The following is a 21,972-nucleotide window of genomic DNA, read 5'->3' on the forward strand; positions in this document are numbered from 1 at the left end:
TAAGAAGTACCACAACAAAGGAAATGAATCCCTGTACACTACCTCATCAAGGACAATCACGTGGTACAACGTCTTGCTTACGTTTATATTTGGCGTGAATAATCAAAACCAATGACGTAATTTCATTTGACAATTCTTAAATTATACTACAAAGTTTTAATGTACCAATGTCCTGGACTCCTAATCCCATCATAGGTTAATAACTGATCACGTGATCATACTCATATTTGACAATGATTTACCCAAAGAACAATTACCAATTATTGATACGACAATAAGAAATGTACCCCTCCCAAAATTTAAGATTGGTACACAAATACACCTGTGTCTTATGAAAAAAAGTAATAAATCCTGTACTTATTCAATAATAAAACCGGTCAATAACATTTAAATTTTGAATATTTGGCCATAAGAGGAACACCAATGGGTCCTAGAAAACGTTTACCGAATTTTGAAAGGGGTGGGCCAAAGTACCCCTCCCAAATTTTTAAAGGAGTGCACAAATGTACCTATGTCTTATGATAGGGAATAGACCCCTATACATAACCATATAACCATATAAGGTAATAGAACCTCATCCAAGGGGATAACTTAGGTCAAACCAAACACGTGGTACAACGTATTGCTTACGTTTATATTTTGGCAATTTGTACCCCTAAAAGGAAACGAGGTGGACCACCCAAATTTATCATAATACATGTTAGGGTCCAGTACTATAATACCAAATATATAAAATGAGCAATTTCTAAAATTTAAGGGGTGGGCCAAAGTACCCCTCCCAAATTTTTAAAGGAGTGCACAAATGTACCTATGTCTTATGATAGGGAATAGACCCCTATACATAACCATATAACCATATAAGGTAATAGAACCTCATCCAAGGGGATAACTTAGGTCAAACCAAACACGTGGTACAACGTATTGCTTACGTTTATATTTTGGCAATTTGTACCCCTAAAAGGGAACGAGGTGGACCACCCAAATTTATCATAATACATGTTAGGGTCCAGTACTATAATACCAAATACATAAAATGAGCAATTTCTAAAATTTAAGGGGTGGGCCAAAGTACCCCTCCCAAATTTTTAAAGGAGTGCACAAATGTACCTATGTCTTATGATAGGGAATAGACCCCTATACATAACCATATAACCATATAAGGTAATAGAACCTCATCCAAGAGGTTAAATTGGGCCAAAAGACCAAACACGTGGTACAACGTATTGCTTACGTTTATATTTTGACAATTTGTACCCCTAAAAGGGAACGAGGTGGACCATCCAAATTTATCATAATACATGTTAGGGTCCAGTACTATAATACCAAATATATAAAATGAGCAATTTCTAAAATTTAAGGGGTGGGCCAAAGTACCCCTCCCAAATTTTTAAAGGAGTGCACAAATGTACCTATGTCTTATGATAGGGAATAGACCCCTATACATAACCATATAACCATATAAGGTAATAGAACCTCATCCAAGAGGTTAAATTGGGCCAAAAGACCAAACACGTGGTACAACGTATTGCTTACGTTTATATTTTGACAATTTGTACCCCTAGAAGGAAACGAGGTGGACCATCCAAATTTATCATAATACATGTTAGGGTCCAGTACTATAATACCAAATATATAAAATGAGCAATTTCCAAAATTTAAGGGGTGGGCCAAAGTACCCCTCCCAAATTTTTAAAGGAGTGCACAAATATACCCATATCTTACGAAAGGTAATGGACCCCTATACATGACCATATAACTATATAGGATAATAACACCTCATCAAAGGGGATAAAATCGATCAAAAACCAAACACGTGGTATAACGTATTGATTACGTTTATATTTTGGCAATTTTGTACCCCTAGAAGGAAACGAGGTGGACCGCCCAAATTTATCACGATACATATTAGGGTCCTGTACTATAATACCAAATGTTTAAATTGGTCAATTTCCAAAATTTAAGGGGGGGCCATGGTACCCCTCCCAAATTTTTCAAGGGGTTCACAAATATACCCATGTCTTATGAAAGGTAATGGACCCCTCTATACGCCCATATAACTATATAGGGTAATAACACCTCATCCAAGGGAATAAATTAGGTCAAAACCCCCCCGAAATTTGAATTTTTGGCAATTTTGTACCCCTAGAAGGGAATGAGGTGGACCACCCAAATTTATCACGATACATATTAGGGTCCTGTACTATAATACCCAATGTTTAAATTGGTCAATTTCCAAAATTTAAGTGGTGGGCCAAGGTACCCCTCCCAAATTTTTCAAGGGGTGCACCAATATACCCATGTCTTATGAAAGGTAATGGACCCCTGTATACGCCCATATAACCATATAGGGTAATAACACCTCATCAAAGGGGATAAAATCGACCAAAAACCAAACACGTGGTATAACGTATTGCTTACGTTTATATTTTTTGGCAATTTTGTACCCCTAAAAGGGAACGAGGTGGACCACCGAAATTTATCATAATAGATATTAGGGTCCTGTACTATAATACCAAATGTTGAAATTGGGCAATTTCCAAAATTTAAGGGGTGGGCCAAGGTACCCCTCCCAAATTTTTCAAGGGGTGCACCAATATACCCATGTCTTATGAAAGGGAATGAACCCCTGTATACGCCCATATAACTATATATGGTAATAATACCTCATCAAAGGGGATAAATTAGGTCAAAAACCCCCAAAATTTGACTTTTTGGCAATTTTTTACCCATAAAAGGGAACGACATAGACACCCAATACTAATAGAGGTACATACTATGGTCCTAGGCTACCATACCAAATGTTTAGATTTGGCAATTTCCAAAATTTAAGGGGGCTGGTCCTATGTACCCCTGCCAAAATTTAGGGGGTGGGCCATGGTACCCCTGCCAAAATTTAGAGGGGGTGGTCCTAGGTACCCCTAGGTCATTGACCCCGGGCCAGGTCATTGACCTTTCACCCCGGTCATGAAAGAGAGTGAGGATGAGTCATTCGGGCATACGGGGACCACTACTGTATGTATGTTCTACTACTACTATGTATGTTCATGGTCTGTACATTTTGTAGCCAAGCCCTAGCAAGAAAGGTTGTATCTGATACCTTTTCTTAGTAATTGCTGATAAATTTGAACGGAATTTAGTGGATATGTATTACATTATCCAGGAAATAAAAATCACTCTATTTGCTGACGAGCTCGGCCTGTGACAGCTTTGGCCTCTGCGGGCAATTCATTTCTCATTAAACCCCTTGCTGAAGCTGGAAGAAGTTTGGTGGGAGAGTGCACAATTTATAAGGAATAAGTGTCACTAATTCAGTGGTAGACTTCGACCAGAAACTTCCTCGACTTGGGAAAAGATTGAGTTCCATTGCCATATTTTGAGTTTTGACAGCTTTGGCCTCTGCGGGCAATTCATTTCTCATTAAACCCCTTGCTGAAGCTGGAAGAAGTTTGGTGGGAGAGTGCACAATTTATAAGGAATAAGTGTCACTAATTCAGTGGTAGACTTCGACCAGAAACTTCCTCGACTTGGGAAAAGATTGAGTTCCATTGCCATATTTTGAGTTTGGTACGTCTCGGGTTGTCTTTTTCTATATAACTAAAATCGTTATCAATATTATATAATAATTTAAAATGGAATTTAAAGGTATAACAAATTATAAAGACGTAGTGTATATAATTCAGAACATTGCATTTTTATTTTTATTTTCATGGTCTGTTTGCGCAGAATATTAAGTTAAAAGATAATTTAGTATGTATGTTTAGCCTTAATTTTGTTAGATAATAAAAATATGAAATGTATGAATACAATATTTGGTCCATAATGACCACGAAATTACTAAAACTCTTAATGAAATAAGCGTTCAAAAAGTAAATGTTATTGATTAGCTACAACTAGGTTACGACTCTGTTAAACAATGAAGAATACGAGTAAGGAAAAAAAAGACAAAGAAGATTCCAAGGAAAGCAGACAGTCCATTAGTGATACAGTACGAAGTCTGAGAAATTTCACTTGTATTGTGTGTCTGAGAGACGAAGTCTGAGAAATTTCACAGAAATTTTGTATTGTGTGTCTTTTTGTAATATCGTAGTTTGGCAAAGCGGTACTTACCACAATTGATAGTGGTTCCATGACTAACTGATAACCATGACCATAACTGTCAAAATATCAACTCTGAAAGAATAGGGGATGACCAGCATACCACGACACTTTCTCTCCAGCAGAAGAACTGAATTAAATAAGCACTTAACTTTCCCCGGTTTAGTTCAATATTCTTTCATATATCTCTGTGAAATTATATTACAAGTATTAGAGTGATAAAAATTAAATGTTGTATGATGTGTAACCTCGTATTCGCTTTATCATTATTATATTGTCATTTATTGCTTATTTGTTTATTAACAATTTGAGTGGCTGGCAATATATATGTTTTACCCAACCTTGTTAGGGTTGTCAAGTCTAGGAGGCGTAGGTGGACGGGTTATGTAGCTAGAATGGAAGAAAGTAGAAACGCTTTCAAAGTCTTGACTGGAAGACCAATCGGAAAACGACCATTAGGAAGACCTAGGCGTAGATAGAATTATAATATTAAGATGGATCTAGCAGAAATTGGAATACAAAGTAGAAACTGGATGCAGTTAGCTAAGGATAGAAGTCACTGGAGAGCCTTTGTAAACTCGGCATTGAACCTCCGTGTTTCATAGGCCATAAAGTTAGCTAGTTATTCTCTTGCACAATACCTATTTATAATTTACCCAAGCTTCAAAGGTCGTTCTTCATTCATAATCAAACTTTTTACGTAGTATGCTCTGATAAAGAAAATGTGTGATTAAGATGCTTAAAATTGAAAATACTAACCTCAATGGTTTGTCATCGGATGGTCAGGGTTGGGAGAAGAAAGCATACGAGGTATTTTGTCAATTCTATTCTGGAAGCGCGGATATATGTATTATAAACGAACAACACAAGTTATTTGTTACTTATTATATTATATCAATTCATATTCATTTAAACATACTTCACCATTCTACTCCTCTATAAATATAATAAAATTAAAGCAAACAAAATGCGATTCCTGTAACCATTACCTGAACTTACACTCAGGGTCACAAAGTGGCTCCGCTGAGATCCGAACGAGACAATTGTATTTCTATTTGAGGTAATAGACGAATCCCAAAGTTATACGTGCCACCGGGTGGAATATCATGAGTTACAACATATCTTGTAATGTAAAAGCTACAAAGCTTGCAGAGTAGTCCGGGTCATTTGTTCGGAAGCGGTTGGGAAAATGGAAAACTCGTCAAACACGTATCCCGTCTTTTTAAAGGACACGCATTTTAGAAAAAAAACTTTTCCTCAGGGTGCCTCGCAGGGTCCCAGAAGGGGTCCAACTCAAAATTTTCAAATGACAAGGGGCTTAAGTAGTACGCCGTTTGAAAGTTGTTGCAAAATGAAAGAAAATGGAGCAAGTCGACTTTTTACTACAACCCTGTGCAAAATGGCGACGGGTCAACATGTAAACAAAAACTTAATTGAAAAGTCCATGGTCACCCCTATAAATCGGAAACGGTGAAACAAATCTGAAAACTGGAAAGGAAGTGTGGCATCCGTTTCAAATCACAACGATTTTTTCAAACGTCTTGTCCCAGGGCCCCCACAGGGTTCCAAGTGGGGTCCAACTAAAATGTTTCAAGTTGTAAGAGTGCTTTAGTGGCACATCGTTTGAAAACCATTGTTAAATGAAAGAAGATGGAGCAAATATCGACTTTCTACAACAACCCTCTGCAAAAGGGCGGTGGGTCAAAATGTAAACAAAAGCTTAATTGAAAATCTACGGTCAGCTTGAATGCAAGATAGCCGCTTAAACCTAGGTCATTCATAACAGTACAAATCTAAATCTCTATTTTTCTCTATTATGTACTTAGAAACAGGAAGACTAAAGAACAATTGAATTTTGATTCATTTGAACTATTAGATATTTCATTCCGTAACAACATATATATGTTTTGTTCCTAATGCACGTTCATCACAGTTCTCTCGAAATCATTTACGTGAATATAATGACTATGTGATGGACACCCAACTCTTACTTTCTATTCATATTGAGAAAAAAAGCTGAATACCTTTGGGCATTTTTCTAATTTTGTCATACGTAGTTCATACATAAACGACTTGCTGCACCAGTCATGTTGGGGCTCTATTGTAACGTATTCGTGATGGTTGCATTTGTTGGTTTGATCGCAATATTTCAAGCGATAGCTAATATATATAAATAAAAACATTCATTTACAAGATTGGCGAGCAACAAAAAACACGTGTAAATCATTTTAGTAATCGAACTGCGCGAACTTCGTTGGTTTGTCACAATATTCCAACAAATACCATATTTATATACAAACTCATTTTTCACGCTGGCAGCCACATCGGATTACAGATTTTGTGAATATCTGCTATTACCCTTAAACGTAAATACCTCATGTGTGTTTGAGCTGGACATGCGTTTGATACATAGTGGGGTATTTTGAACTGGAGATGTCGCGTTTTTGAAGCATTTCGCATCTTTTCGTTACCTACTGATCAACATTCATGCCAAATTTGGTTTTCCTTGCTTTAGCAGTTTGGTATGTCTATAATTTCGACATAGGTTTTAAGCGGCCATCTTGGATCCAAGGTGGCCATAGGTTTTCAATTAAGCTTTTATTTACATTTTGATCCATCGCCATGTTGTATAGGGTTGTCGTAAAAAGTCGAGACTTGCTGCATCTTCTTTCAGTTAACAACAGCTTTCAAACGATGCACTAAACTCTCTTGGTATTTGAAACTTCTTAGTTGGACCTCACTTGGGACCCTGTGGGGGAACCTGGGACAAGACGTTTTAACGTAAATCGTTGTACTTTGAAAATAATGCCACACTTCCTTCCCTGTTTTCACATTTGTCTCACCGATTCCGATTTATAGGGGTCACCATGGACTTATCAACTTAGTTTTTGATTACATTTTGACCCGCCGCCATTTTGCACAGAGTTGTAGTAAAAAGTCGACTTGCTACATTTTCTTTCATTTTACAACAGCTTTCAAACGATGTGCTACTTACCCTTCCTTGTCGTTTGAAAATTATGAATTGGACCCTGCGGGGGACCCCGTGTGGGTACCTTGCGGGGGACCCCGTGTGGGACCCTGCGGGGACCCTGGGGCTAAGATTTTTACACCAAAAAGTTTGTCCTTAAAAGTGGTGGGATACATGTCCATTTACCCAACCGTTTCCAAAGAAGTGACTCGGTTCAAACTATTCTGCCAGGTATTTTTTGTAGCTGTTACATTACAAAATGTGTTCCAACTCACGATCTCCAGCCTGGTGGCAGGTAAAACTTTGGGATTCGCCTAGTTATGACAAATCAAATGCAAACACAATTGTTTCGTTCAGATCTCAGCGTAGCAACTTCGTGATCCTCCTTTGTTAGTGTATGGGCTGCTGTGAACGTGCTTCCTACCTTTTTCTCATACTCTAGTAAATTTTTCTAGCTGTAGTGCGTGGCTTGGTGATAAGGATAATAGTATCTCTGTTTATTTTTATATTTGTATGCACAATTTTCATTTCAGAATTTATTATATCTTTAGAACACAATGGAGACATTAGATTTTAATCAGTGTATTTACTTTTGGCCTTTACCCTCCTTCAATGCCTGAAATAGTGAATTGCCCTTAAATATAGAAAACACTCTCAGAAGTACAATTAGAAGGATGTACAAAATCGAGGTTATTTTTAATTCATTTTATAATATAATTTAGATGATTTTCCTACATGAGTTCATATTCTGTTACTCGTAATTTTAACAGAGATTTTATGTGTCAGTCTCCTTCGATTATTCAACCTTTCAGAACGAGCCGGATCTTAATAGGACCTCGTTCAATGATATTCTCTTGCAATGCTTAGTTGGCATTACGAATATAAATATATAGACTTGAAACAAGAGTTCCTTGAAGTTGGATAGGGAGTGTCAGTATTGTAAAATGGAATGCCTATTTGCCAAAACTAATTACTAGATTTTGTGCTAACCAGTAGTTGGGCTAATTTACTTGAAAATGCAATGTCACATGAACAAATGCTGCGTTATATCAGTGAACATACCTTATTGTGACTAACGAGGTCGACAGCAATTGGAAAGCATTGAGAGATTCACATCTGACACCAACTTGAGCAAAATGCTTAATGGCACAGGAGCTGCCATTAAGTTAATATCATAATGAAGGCCAACATCATCTACCGTTATAATGAAGGCTTCTAAAATAGAACCTGACTTATCTGCCTTAACCGACGGAAGTAGATAAGTGCAGCTCTTTCAGGATGAGACGCACTCAGTGGGTTTCGTTCACTTAAAGTTCACTCAAGAAAGTCTTCTGAGAGAACTGCAGTCTGATCAATCCCAGAGAAACCTCAGTGATGAAATGAAGAAACATGGGGAAGAAACACTAAGAATAAAAATTAATACAGTTATCGACCGAGAAGATAAGCATACCATATGTATGTGATATAATCTCACATATTCGAAGAAGTCATGTATTAAGAGTGGAATGAGATTAAACTTCTACAAATTCATAAACCAGAGAATCTGCCTCAGAAATAGAATTCATTCGTCTCGTAGGGAATTTTCTTACAAAGAACTTTCCCAACGTAGCTGTCGTCCCAACAACGTATGAAAATATCAAGTTAAAACGAAATTCCAATCGTTTTGTAATGGAAAAGTGTTAAAGTCCTGTTATCTGGTAACATAACAAAATTTAACTCCGTTGACATTCAATTTGTAAGAATTCAGATTATTAAAGTAGAAATAAAAATACTAATGTCATGGTCAGGTGTCCGTACGATGCAGCACAGAGTTTTGAACTTTATATATATATATATATATATATATATATATATATATATATATATATATATATATATTGCTTTTTCGATTTGAACCTGAAGCTGAAAGAACTTAAGTAATTCGTATCTAACTTTTAGGCATTAGTTCTTTCTTTATTTGAAGGCATAATATGTAAAGTTCTTGTGTGTAGTTTTAGTTTTTTTGAAAATATAAAATATAAAAAAAAATTTTTCAATGTATGTATAACATAGCAGTAATGAAGACATGCCTTTATATAGATTTTTTTATATTTCAGTCTAATGGAAGTAGAAGAGGAAGATTTAAGAGTTCCTCTTTACAGCATGAGTGATACTAAGTTAGGCCTTGGGATCATGTATTTAAAACCAGGTTTGAAGGTATCAAATTACAGTAAACATTACACTAGATATAAGCATTATTTAATTAGTATACTTTCGTGTGGTATTTTTGTTCTTGCTTTTATGACAACTGATACCAGAGATGCATCACATGATTATTAATCTTCGGATACCTAAAGGGGTACAAATGTACCCTTTGGATATGTTTTACTGTATATTTTATGTCCCAAACACCCGAGAGTGTCTATCATTCTTTACATTGTGGACGAAAACATTTCTTCAATAACAATTATATTGTAAATTTATCTGCTTTCGTATGGGACTGAAACCACACTGGCGTACGTTTGTACCCCGGTGGGTATCTCTGTTACCATATTTGTTTTAAGTATTTTATTGTTTCATTTTTGTTCAACGAAATATAGAATAAATAATAAGTAATATTAGAGCCTATTATAATATATCGTTGCAATATTGCATTTATATTCCAATATTGCAACCTTTCCTGTCAAAAAATATTACGAAATAAATACAGTTCTATAGGGTATAAATAAATTTTCGTTTTGCTAGACTAACGTAAATAAAGTTAATCACAGTAACAAAACCAACATAACAAAACATAAACAGAGTGAACTAACATACCGATATTATTCATGCCACAAATAACGATGTTTCTAAATGTAAACATTTGTATTGTGGTACACGTGTACCCCTGTTGGGAACCCTGAGTTAAAAAAACTATCAATTATATCCGAGGGTTAAAATATAATTTACTAAGTATAATATTAAATGCTTCCAAAATTCAACAACAACCTTTCAGGAGTTCTTATAGTGATGTGTATCTTGATATTTTGAGTTACAATTATATTACTGTGACAATCTCGTATATTATCAATACCAGAAAAACTCGATATTCATACATTAAATTGAAACGCAACAGCAAAAGTTTCAATTGTAATGCTGAATTTCATAATTTTTTTATGCTTGAAGGAATGAACTCTCCTTTCTGTTTCATGTGAAGTGAAATAAAATTAAATATAAGCTATTAATCGCTTAAGTTCTCCTTCAGGGTGTCTAAATATCTGAATCAATTCCGCAAATTTGCTTTTATTTTACATTTGAAAGGGGAAAGTTTTATTAATTTTTTACCATACACGTCATTGAGAAATAATTTGATTCCTAATATAATTGTTATTGCAAAGGAATGTGATTATGACATATAAATATATTAAAATTTATATTGTATAATAATCGGATGTTGTTGTTGCTTGGCATTTGTTAAACACACCTTTCGATAATTTTTATTATATAAGACGTAGACCCTAACAATGAGTGTAGTCCAAGTCATGGGAAATTTCATTTAGGTTTATTACTATATCTATTACTATTCAATATCTAACTTGGAGCGATTTGCATTAAATAAATCATTTAGTGGTTATGTTATTATTTGAGGTGTTCAGAATGATAATTGTTAAATAATCATCACTATGTTTAGCGCATAGAGAAAATTATAAAACAGTGTACCTTTTATTTTCGTTAGAAATTCAACACGACGAGAAGACTGGAATACTATAATCAGTTACTTTATTCATGCAAGTACTTTAATACAAGAATGTAGTTTTATTGTGGGTCTTGGCAATACATTAATCGCATGTAACTCTTTCAATATTTGCGAAGAAAACATTTTAATATTATACTTTTTCTCTAATATTGTACTACGATTTCGTATAACATAATCATTTTGATATATAAAAATAATAAACTCTGTTTTCTCCTTTGTTGTTGTTGTTAGTACAGTTATGTTCGGTTACTCAATGACAGAACAATATTTAAATATAATCTATGCCACAAATCAATTCTATTTAATTCACTCGTAAAATATTATTTTAGAAAGTCTTTGATAAATGTCAAAAAATATTAGCGTAACCAATAAAGTTACTACAATAGATGCTGGAAATTGCCATGATTTCGCAGTTCAAATATGTGTTACGTTTCCAAGTATGATGAAGATCTGTGAAAATGAAACATTCTGCTTAGTTGGTAAGATGTTGGTGGTAGTTCTGCCAGAGTTCTTGAAAGAGTAGTAAGCTACTTCTAAAAATACATTCCAATAATAAAATTGGCAGAATAACAAAATGCCAGTATTCGCGACTGGAAAATGGTACGTCTGTTAACACCAATTAAAGGCACTGAAGAGTTACGTAATAGGTATTGGAGATTTTCTGTTGTCTTATAAGATATTGGAGATGTTCTTTCGTCTTAGAATGTATTGGAGTTTTTTTATCGTCTTACAAGTTATTGCACAGTTTCTCTCGTTCTACAAGGTATTGGAGATTTTCTGTTGTTTTAAAAGATTCTATCTTCATTTTTCTCATAAAAGTATTAGATCATGTCCTAATGAACTTAAGTTTAAGATCATCTGTGGTCGTCTCGCGGAAAAATGTTAATCAGTATTATGTTACGGAAAATGAAACATAATTAGCTTATGATTTGGAATAAAAATGCATTCTATGCGAACTAAAATATAATGGAAGGCACCAAAGATGTAAAAAAAACGTAATGCAGGAAATGTAATCAATAAATGTTGAACGATAACAAAACAACCATAAGACCTTGTGACCTCCATTACGTCCGGGTAATGTTAACGAAAACTGCGAAACTACCATGAAGTAACATACTATTGAGTTTTATACACCTAATTGTATATTTATGCAGTACGTATATATACAAAAGAAATAGAGAATTTTTAACACAAATAAGAACGTGCACAATAACCAAATGAGCTGCAATTTACTTAATGCAATAGAAAGAATATATATATATATATATTGTAACGCTCCTTCCACCTGGAATCCCTAGAAAGCCTCCCGTATGAGAACTATTACTATTCACAATAATAATAATAATAATAATAATAATAATAATAATAATAATAACAATAATAATTGTCAATCCGGATACAATCCAATGACATCTAGTCGATGGAACTTGGGCCAGAAGGTTCAGTTCGTCATCGCTCTTTTCGTCCGTGTAGCAGTTAAATATCTTTCCAATATTTCCAAATGCAATAGGGAAATTAAACATATACAGGAAATAAATATATAACATAATAAATAAAGAATACCAAAAGAATTCAATTTTAAATAACAGTTTATTAAAGATATCGAAACTAGGGTTGTGTATTTACACTATTACGTTAGAATAATGTAGATACACTAACAAATGCAAAATAACAAGAAAATATGTAAATACCAAAAAAAGTACTAATGAAATCTGAATATTCCTGATAAGCAATGTACTTTACTTAAGATTCTCAATAATTCTATATAAAAATGTTAACTGATTTTTAATCTTCAACAACTGCTTTATTTCTTGAATTAATATTTCTAGGAAAATATTTTTTCCAAAAAAGGTTTAAATATTATTCTCAGCAAAGTAATATCATTACTATTGACGTAACTTTCAAATCTAACCTCATAAAGCAAAGCGAACAATTTAACAAATTTGAGCGCGCTACTAATTTCTTTACTACTTCGCTTTACGAATATACTGTATAACATGCAAGTCAATGAGACGATTAACAAAATTTATTCTCAGACAAATTATGTAAATGTCAAATCTCTTAATCTTGAATAAATAGAAATTCTTCATATATCACTTTCAGTCTCTAAATTCTAAACAGTGGAATGATAATGTTGGATATTCAAATTCATTTAAACATTCAATAAATCATTTCATTCAACTATCAATTAATAAATTACTATATTTTTTAATGTATTTGAGCAAATGTGGAATGATAATGCTGGACGAAAAAATTAACTGTAATCTAGAACTTCTGCGATCAAAATACTCGAGAAACTCAAAATATAAGCTAAATACACTGCAAACTGAAAAAGAAACCAATATAATCTAGGAATATTGGAAAATTGTTAACTTATTCAAAAGGCGAGAATTGTGCCCCAGTTCTACTTAGCACTCCGCGAAACTTTAAAAATGAGAAAAATTCTGAAATTTAACTTAAGGGTGAAGAGACCATGAAATTGCATTAGCAATTCGACCTGAAGTGAAAAACGAGCTTCACAACCATACAACAATTTGACAAGTCACAATGACTACTTGAAAAGAAGTGGGAAATTTCACTCACCTCTATTTATTTTAGTTACGGAATTTACCTTCTAGTGTGTAACCTCTCCTGTCTTGGAAATATGGAATTAGTCTGATTTATTTTGGCTACTGAACAAAGTCTAATTGTTAGAAATACGTCAGTATTCATATATTATGTAATTCTTCCAAAATTCTTTCGAGCCTTCGCTTCAACACAAAAAAATATATAAGCACTAAAGAAATTATAATTGGTTTTCAAGCAAACCAAACCAGCTAATGCCCAATAGGAATTACTTTTCACGTGATCGAATCGGGCTTTCACGTGGGACAAAAGATTCTTCACTTTAGTTCATTTTAATTGCACAATTTCTCTGCACAGTATGGAAAAATAGTGAGAACATAAAGTAATCACGCAAACCACTAACTGTGATAGCAATTCACAGCTCTTTAAACCACTTTTAAAAAAAGATCTCACACTCGGTATCACTATCATAGCTTAGTAGCCACACAAGGAGAAAAATATGTTCCCGCTTGACACGCTACTAAGTTAGCTTTTGTGAATTGCAGAACCAACGAATAAAACATTCCTTTTTCACTGATCACCTTTATAATATAATATTGACTTTCCACCAACAGGACTTTATCGATCCACGTCGTATACACATACACTACCTTAACAAAAAGTACGACGTTGAACCATTCACCGTAAAAGAGAAACCCTTTCGAATCAAAAGGAGAACCTTCCCGCCAAACCATATGAATAACAAGTAAAGAAGGTGCGAAACCTTCTTTAGCTTGTTGAGTCGTTGAACGCTAACCACGCCCCCTTTCGCGACAGCTACCATTTCCTCCAGCAGCCTTCCAACTGCTATTACCTAAATATTCCACATACGTTTCTGACTTTTTCTTTCTACTTTTTTTAACTTTGTTTCTTTTTTATAAGAACAACAAATCAAACCAATTCCATGATTTTAACATATTGCATAGTGACTCTTACATATTATTTGGAATTAATCAATCTAATGTACAGTGATTTTCTTCCTCTTTAGTTTTTATTAACTTGTGACGCGTCCATATTCGTTGGCCTCATTCCACACGAAGATCACACGTTACAATTAGTGATTGGTAAATTCCCGGGAAGATATTTATCGGGAATATTCCCTGGTAATATTCTCGGGAAGATTCCCAAAATGGGAATTTATCCGGGAATTTATGTACAATCAGAAAGAAAATTGCATTCTATTATTATATTATGATTTCAAAGTTGAATTAATTTTTATATCACAGCATATTATTACTGTGGTCCACAGAGGATTCTTTAAAATGTATATTCTGAACGGTACTATATTACTTTATTAACCTTTTGTCACTCGCGCTGTTGGAAAAAAGCAAACAGGTGAATAAAAACTAATAATTTTTATGAACGGTCGCATTAGAGGAGCCACCCTCACTGCTATTCCTTAAGTGGTTCCTCCCCCTCTTCCTACCAAAAGCTCGCTGACGTGCTGCAGTTGTAGTAGCTTCCAGTACAGGTTGAGAAAATAGTTTCGTTTGTGTTTGCTTTTTTCAAACGCGCGAGTAATTCCGTGATTATAGTAGCAACCGTATATTTTTATGGAGTTTGAAATTTTCCAACGAGCGATCGTTAATGTGATAATTACTGTTTATGAATGAAGTTTTGTTTTTCTAAGCAGTCTCGCTTCTTGAGTGTAAGTGAGATACAGAAGTGGCTTCAGGCCCGTATCCACGGGGGGAAGGGGCCGGCCCCCCCAAACCTTGGCTGCCCCCATAAAATTTCACGATCGGCTTGCAAATGAACTATAATATGGTGATGAAGTATAATATGATTGGGTCGGCCCCCCTAACTTCTACCGACCCCCCTCTAAATTTTTGGGCTGGCTACGGGCCGGAGTGGCTTGACAATATTAATGCAAACGATATGGATGTGAGTTACATTTACAGTGAAAATAGTGAAGATTGTTTCATTGGGAAAGACAGAAAAACAAAATGGAAGAAGTGACTGGCAGCATCGGCAAAGACATAGTGTAAAAACATTTTGAAAAAGATGCTAGGACCGAAACTTAGTCAAGGCTCTCTCGTTCAGCAACAGCAGAACCATTAGTGGCTCAACGCGTGGATGTGCCTATGGTTTGAGTTTTAGTTCGCATTTTTGCCATGGATCAAGACGTTTTGACAGCACTATAGCAGCAATACGAAATGTTCTAAGCAATTTACTCAACAATTGCATGCATTACTTCAAAATAATGTTACTAAATATATTATTGTACCTCAAAATGTCAATGTTGGAAAAAAGCAAACGCGCGAGTAGTTATGTTACTAAATTTGGCGCGAGTGACAAAAGGTTAACCCTGTATTATATTTAGAGAGTACGCATAAGTGTATATTTATTTACAATATGTTCTATCAATTAAATATGTGCGAAAAATTATATAGTAACAGTTTAAATTTATATCTAAGTGTATTTGCTCAACTTGACTGTATTACTGATATTATAAACACATTAAATTTATAAATGTTATAAACCAAATAGATTGTATAAATGCTAGAAGATACATGTCTCACCAAGCTATCAACATTTGCGCATACATATTTATGCTCACAAAATTTGCAAGATACTTACTTATCTTTATATTTTAGCACGGAACATTGCCATACACGACCTTTCATTCTACCTATTTCTTGAAATTCCATACGTTAATTCACATGTAAAGGAAGTCCGAATACCTCTTTAGAAATTCGAGTCAGAGAGAGGAGACAGACCGACATCTATTACTAATGGTGGTTCAGGGTTTATTAATAGTACTTCATCTACATTCTACATAATTCTAAATTACTTTACAAAATGGTTCCTTTTCATCATTTGTAAATTAGTATTTTGCTAATTTTGGCTGCTCTTTAGCATTGGGGGCCAGCTTTTGCACATACTTTTTTGCGATGTTCTATTCCGATGCGGTTGTTTTATGGTTTCATACGTTAAATTAAGTTACCAACATTAAATTCAGACAGCGTTGCGGAGTGACCGTTAGCGAATGAAGACGGTTTAGAGCCCCGCATGGCACGTTGTTTTCTATCTTCGTTACCAACAATTGACTTTCTTTTCTCACTTCCACTTACCTTTCCGTTTTGTATAAATCCCCGACTGCCTTAAAAAATATATGTTCGATACTTTCTTGACTACTTGAACATCACTATCAACTCATTTCTTCCGTAAATCATCCTACTTTTTGCTAGTTTTGGCCTCCAATACTAAACAATTACCCTACTTTTTAGTGCAAATGGATATGAAACTTAAAAATCATATTATTAGTTATATAAAGCACCGTCAAATAATTTTAAATCTTTTAACCTCCAAATTCTTTAAAAACTAGAAGTAAGTTATAATATATTAAAATAAAGTAATTAGTCATATGGTTCTTATAATTTGGAGGATAAAGTAAAGAAATGAAAATAAATTCCTTCCCGGGAATTTATAGGCCAGGGAAAAAACCCTGGAATATTCCCATTTTTAAATTCCTTCCCACCGGGAATATTCCCACTGCCCATCACTAGCTACAATATATATAGTATATATATACAGTGCGTTCCACGAATAACACTAAGGTCCGCCTCCTGAAGAAATCAAGGCAGATAGAAACATGAAACCTTCAAGGAACTTAAAAGGCAACATTATGCTGAGAAGAAGAATCCCCCACAAGGGGGCTAAAGGCTGGGGTAACTCAAAAATTTTGAACAGCAATCCCCATCGTGTGGTACCTCGCTGGAAAAGTAATCGCGTATAGAGACCAGACGGTGTCCACAACAAACTCTAAAGTCTAACGTAGATCTAGTTCTGAACGAATGTACAATACACATAACACACAACTAACACTATAACTGTATTGCAAATACAAAACATGCAAATTTAATTGAAACCGATAGAAAAGAGAGTACCATAATATTATTGAAAAATCTGAACCCTCCGAGGCTCGAACCCCGGACCGCACGTGTACTGAACCAACACTTTACCATTGCGCTACTGTCGAACTGCTACTCTTACGGACGAGGAGATGTAGTTCATGACGACGAGTTGCCCGTGGTGGCGCTTTGGTGTTGGACACACGTACTTTAGCAAAGCTACTCTGTTTACTCGTGCACCACTATCAGATGTGCTTTTCCGACCAACAGTGCGCTACATTACAACCCGGAACAGTAGGTCTGAAGGACGTAAACGTGTGTTTGTGCTGATGCGTTTGACCATTCTACATTGCATACATAATGTGGTCTCTTGAACAGAGAATTGAAATTGTGTTACACTTTGGTGCTACGAATCGTTCGTACAGTACAACAGCACGGTTGTTCAATGATCAAAATGTGCGCAACCCAATTAGTGTTTCTTCTGTACGCCATTTATTAATCAACTTCTTTACGACATGCAGTGTGACCAATGCTCCAAAGCCTCGAAACCCTAATGTTGCTACGGAAGAAACACAGATATAAGAAGTGGAAGAGCTGAATGTGCATTCTCAACAGTCCGTAAAAACTATGGCTAAAACGTGTGGTGTGTCACGCACAACGATATACAGAATCTTAAACATACCTTCCGCCCATACAAACTACATGATTCCGATATGCGTATCGAGTTTTGTGAGTAAATGTGTGTGGCATTGGCACGTGGGACCATTGTGCTGACAAACGTGTGTTTCAGCGATGAGATTACGTTCTACTTGAATGGCAAGGTCAACAGGCAGAACTGCCGATATTGGTGTGACACAAACTCTCATGTATTTCGTTAAGCCAACACTGAACACCCAGAGTCGCTGAATGTCTGGGCGGGTATCTTAGATAATCACGTAATCGGGCCCCTCTTCATCGATGGAATATTAACGGGTGAGAAGTACCTGGCGCTGCTACAACACTTTACTGCACCGTTGATCGTCGAGGCAATGGAAGAGAATACGCAAGAATTTTGAGAGATTCCGCCCGTTTTTCAGCATGACGGCTGTCCTGCCCAGTTTTTCCGCCTTGTACGTGACTATTTAGATAGTGAGTTTCCGCGACGGTGGATTGGTCGTCGCGGCACCATTGAATGGCCAGCCCGTTCGCCAGACCTTGCTCCACCGGACTTTTTTCTCTGGGGCTATTTGAAGACTATAGTGTTCCGCACGGAGCCGAACAGTATTGCGGAGCTGCGCCAACGCATAGTTGATGCCTGTCATTCTATACCGGTAATGACTTTTACCCGTGTTCGAGAGGAGTTCGTCCAACGTTTACATTACTGCCAGGAAGTGGGCGGTGCACAATTCGAGCATCTCCTGCACTAATGAGGTATGTTCCAAATCATACTATGTTACTTTTTCCTTACAGGTTAGCAATGTTTCTTCGATCATAGTTTACGGATGGCAGCCATGTTGGTTACGCACATGCAATCTACATGCACTTTCCAGAACAGGTCAATACACGTGATACCTTTCAAACGAGGTATCACACGATGGGGGTTGCTATGTAAAATTTTTGAGGTACCCCAGTAACCCCCTTTAGCCCCCATTGTGGGGGATTCTCCTTCTGAGCGTAATGTTGTCTATTAAGTTCCTTGAAGGTTACAAAAGGTTTTATGTTTCTATCTGCCTTCGTTTCTTCAGGAGATGGACCTTAGTGTTATTCGTGGAACGCACTGTATATATATATATATATATTACAGTAACTTTATGCAATGGTATTATTTAAAAAAAAAATCTAACACAGCAAACTTAAACCTGAATAAATTATATTCGTGAATAGTAAGACAAAGAAGTTTTCTATGATTAACCTAAACGAATTCTGACTCTGATGTTATTTTGATTTACAACAATATTTACCAACACCGTTAATTTATTAAAATAATGTATATTAATTTATTTGTAAACTGTGTGTATGTGATATTATTCATTTCTTCTTTCCCTTCTTATTTTCTCACTTGCATGGTGACAACATTTTTGATAACACTTCTGCATAAAATTTGGCCTCAGAATCCTTCTCTTGTAGACCTAAAGTCACTCTTACCCATATCTATCTATTTATTCTTGATGTTCTAGTTCCTCTTTTTTGATTTGCTTCCATTACTATCACTCTTCTGGTAGGAGATGTATGTAGGGAATTTTTCCCGCTTTTTTCACGTCCCAATCCAAAACTCTATTACGTTATATGGGATATCAGCCGGTTCATGCCCAGCGTAAACTCACCAACCCGCCTGTGACGTTACATTTCGTCGTGTGATCTTATCACACAACATGGAATCGATAATAGGAATTGCAAGGTATCTTATCTAGAGAGAGCTTCGATTTAGGAAAATTCTTTTACATGGTTTGATAATTTTCTATGCATTAGAAAGAAGTCTAGTACGGTGTTCTTAAATTTCTTCTATTTCGTTCAGCTGACGCTTTAGAATAAAATTTTTATTTTTCTGAAGCAAGAATGTATTCATTAGCTTGCTGGTTTTGGATCTAGAGACAAAATAATGGGTACTTCGTTTGAAGAAAGTGTGTCAGGGACGATTGTCATCACAAGCTAGGCATTAGGGAAATCGGTACCAGTACATTGTTTCTGTCGTAAACACTTTTATTGTAGACCTTAGGTCATAGGGTATGAACTAAGTATAGATGATAATGTTATTTATTGAAAAAGATAATTTATTATAAAACAAAGGAGGATACATTACATTACAGAGTAAGTTCTCGAATACAAGTTCTACTCCAAACCTCATAATAAAGACAAAAGGACTAATAAATTAACACGGAAGTTAACACATGATAGACTGGTCATAACCTTAAGTTGCAATATTCGATGATTAAATAACATGAGAGCGATTATTTGGCAATGCCGAAGCCAAGAAGGAAATCTCAGGGAAAAGAAAGTTGGTTTTGGGAAAGTTGGTTTAATTAACGCCCAGTTGGGTGGAGTAGCCTCAGCCAAGTCTTAGTATCATGGCATCTGAGGTACTCTAACATACTTTAGGTCCATATCTTTGTCATGGCTCTTGTACAGCATTGAAAGCTATATGTCGCTTTGCTAATTGGTACTTATTAACCAGACCTCGCGATGTCGATCCGAATGCTTCTGCAGACTAGCTTCTAATCAGGTGCCACATTGAACTGCTGGTCCTCAGGATCGACTGGCGTTCTTTTATAGAGGTCTGAGAGAAGAAGAAGGTTCTATAGAGGTCTGAGGTAGAGAATTGACTTCTGACGTCATTAGCTTTAGTTCTCCGAGCAGTGTTTTTAGCTTTGCTTTTAACTAGAATACAACGACCACGCTTTGGAAATTGTTTTCAAGGAAAATTAAACCATATTCATTTTTTAAACTTATTTTCGTAACTGGATAGTTCAAATTGTATGATTTATTATATTCTCAATATCATTGGTTTCCTTTAGTCATTCACAGCTCTGTGCCTTTTAAATATGAGTAGTGCCAAATAGGTCGATATACAGTCCCCCCGATATAAATGATATCAATAAAATCATAATACATGTTTCAGAATCCCGAGGTACTCACGCAACAATATTTATACAGGGAGTTTGGCTAAGGGCATATAATCTGAAGTGCTCTTTAACTACCTCAATAAAAATTATTGTTGAAGTAGGATTCTGAAACTTGAATATTTGGAAAACCCATATGTCAGTTCTTAAGTGTAGTCTTACCCGATGGCGGTAGCTCCCATAGCTTTGGAGCTATGGGCATCTAAAGTTCATTTTTTTCATGTTTGCTGCATCCAATAACTTCGAAAGGAAGCATTTGTGCACCCAGGATGGTCTATATTTTTTCTTATCTTGGTGTCAGGAATCATTTCACAAACGTTTTCGGTGTTGTTTTGAAACGCTCTCTCTGTCGGTGTTTCAGTGTTGCTGTGCAAAACTCAGAGGGATAAAAGATGATGCCAAAGGAGCAATTTAAGTATAGAAACAACTGTCCGGGAATGTGTCGTTTTAGAGATAGGAGTCTCCGACAATTTGATAAAACGGACAAAAATAACCATAACTTGAACGAAATATCGGATTACGGTAAGGTCAAAGACAGTGTGCACCAGTTTTACCTGTATATTTACTTAACGTTGGGATAAGTTGAAAGCAGGGGCTGCTTAAGGGTAGCACTCAAAGAAATATAGGATATTTCGAAGATCTGCAACAAACATGCAACCTTGCCACGTGAAATTGGTAACTGTGTTCAGTACAGATGTTTCGGATAGTCATGATGCCACTATCTTAATTATGAGCTGAACACAATAGTAAGTTTTGAAAGTAAGTGGTATTTACGTGATGGTGACCGTGTACGTGGGGAAGATGGAGAGTGAGGGTGGCCAATCTGAAAAGAAATCCGAGATGAAGAAGTACATGCGACAGTACAATAATTATATGGTAGGAGTGTGAAAGAGTGCCTAGCAGGACGGCAGTAAATGTACCGCGCAGAGGTGAAATTGGTCAACGAAAACGTGACCCACGATTCAAGATCTACTGATCCACCACACACCGTATCTACCCTGACCGATCATTACATATAAATCTACTGACCTAGTCTGAGCCACGAATTCAATATTGTACGAGTGGTTCAGTTCTCCTGGTGCGTCTTGTGTCATTGTGGTTTGCGTCACGTCTTTGGTTAGTGTTAGTCCGTTGTGATTC

The 21,972-nt window shown here is 35.7% G+C and overlaps 1 protein-coding gene across 1 annotated transcript in view; it reads left to right on the top strand.

Annotated features, from left to right (window-relative positions):
* LOC145692587 (uncharacterized) overlaps nucleotides 1-21,972 on the top strand; it is an 81,531-nt gene that overhangs the window by 47,804 nt on the left and 11,755 nt on the right. The window contains exon 6 of the mRNA XM_081767906.1: nucleotides 9,160-9,259. Coding sequence (XP_081624032.1) covers nucleotides 9,160-9,259 — 100 coding nt within the window. The remainder of the gene's footprint in view (nucleotides 1-9,159; nucleotides 9,260-21,972) is intronic.

This window comes from Thermobia domestica, chromosome 8 (assembly GCF_964235325.1).
Source record: "Thermobia domestica chromosome 8, izTheDome1.hap1.1, whole genome shotgun sequence".
NCBI lineage: Eukaryota > Metazoa > Arthropoda > Insecta > Zygentoma > Lepismatidae > Thermobia > Thermobia domestica.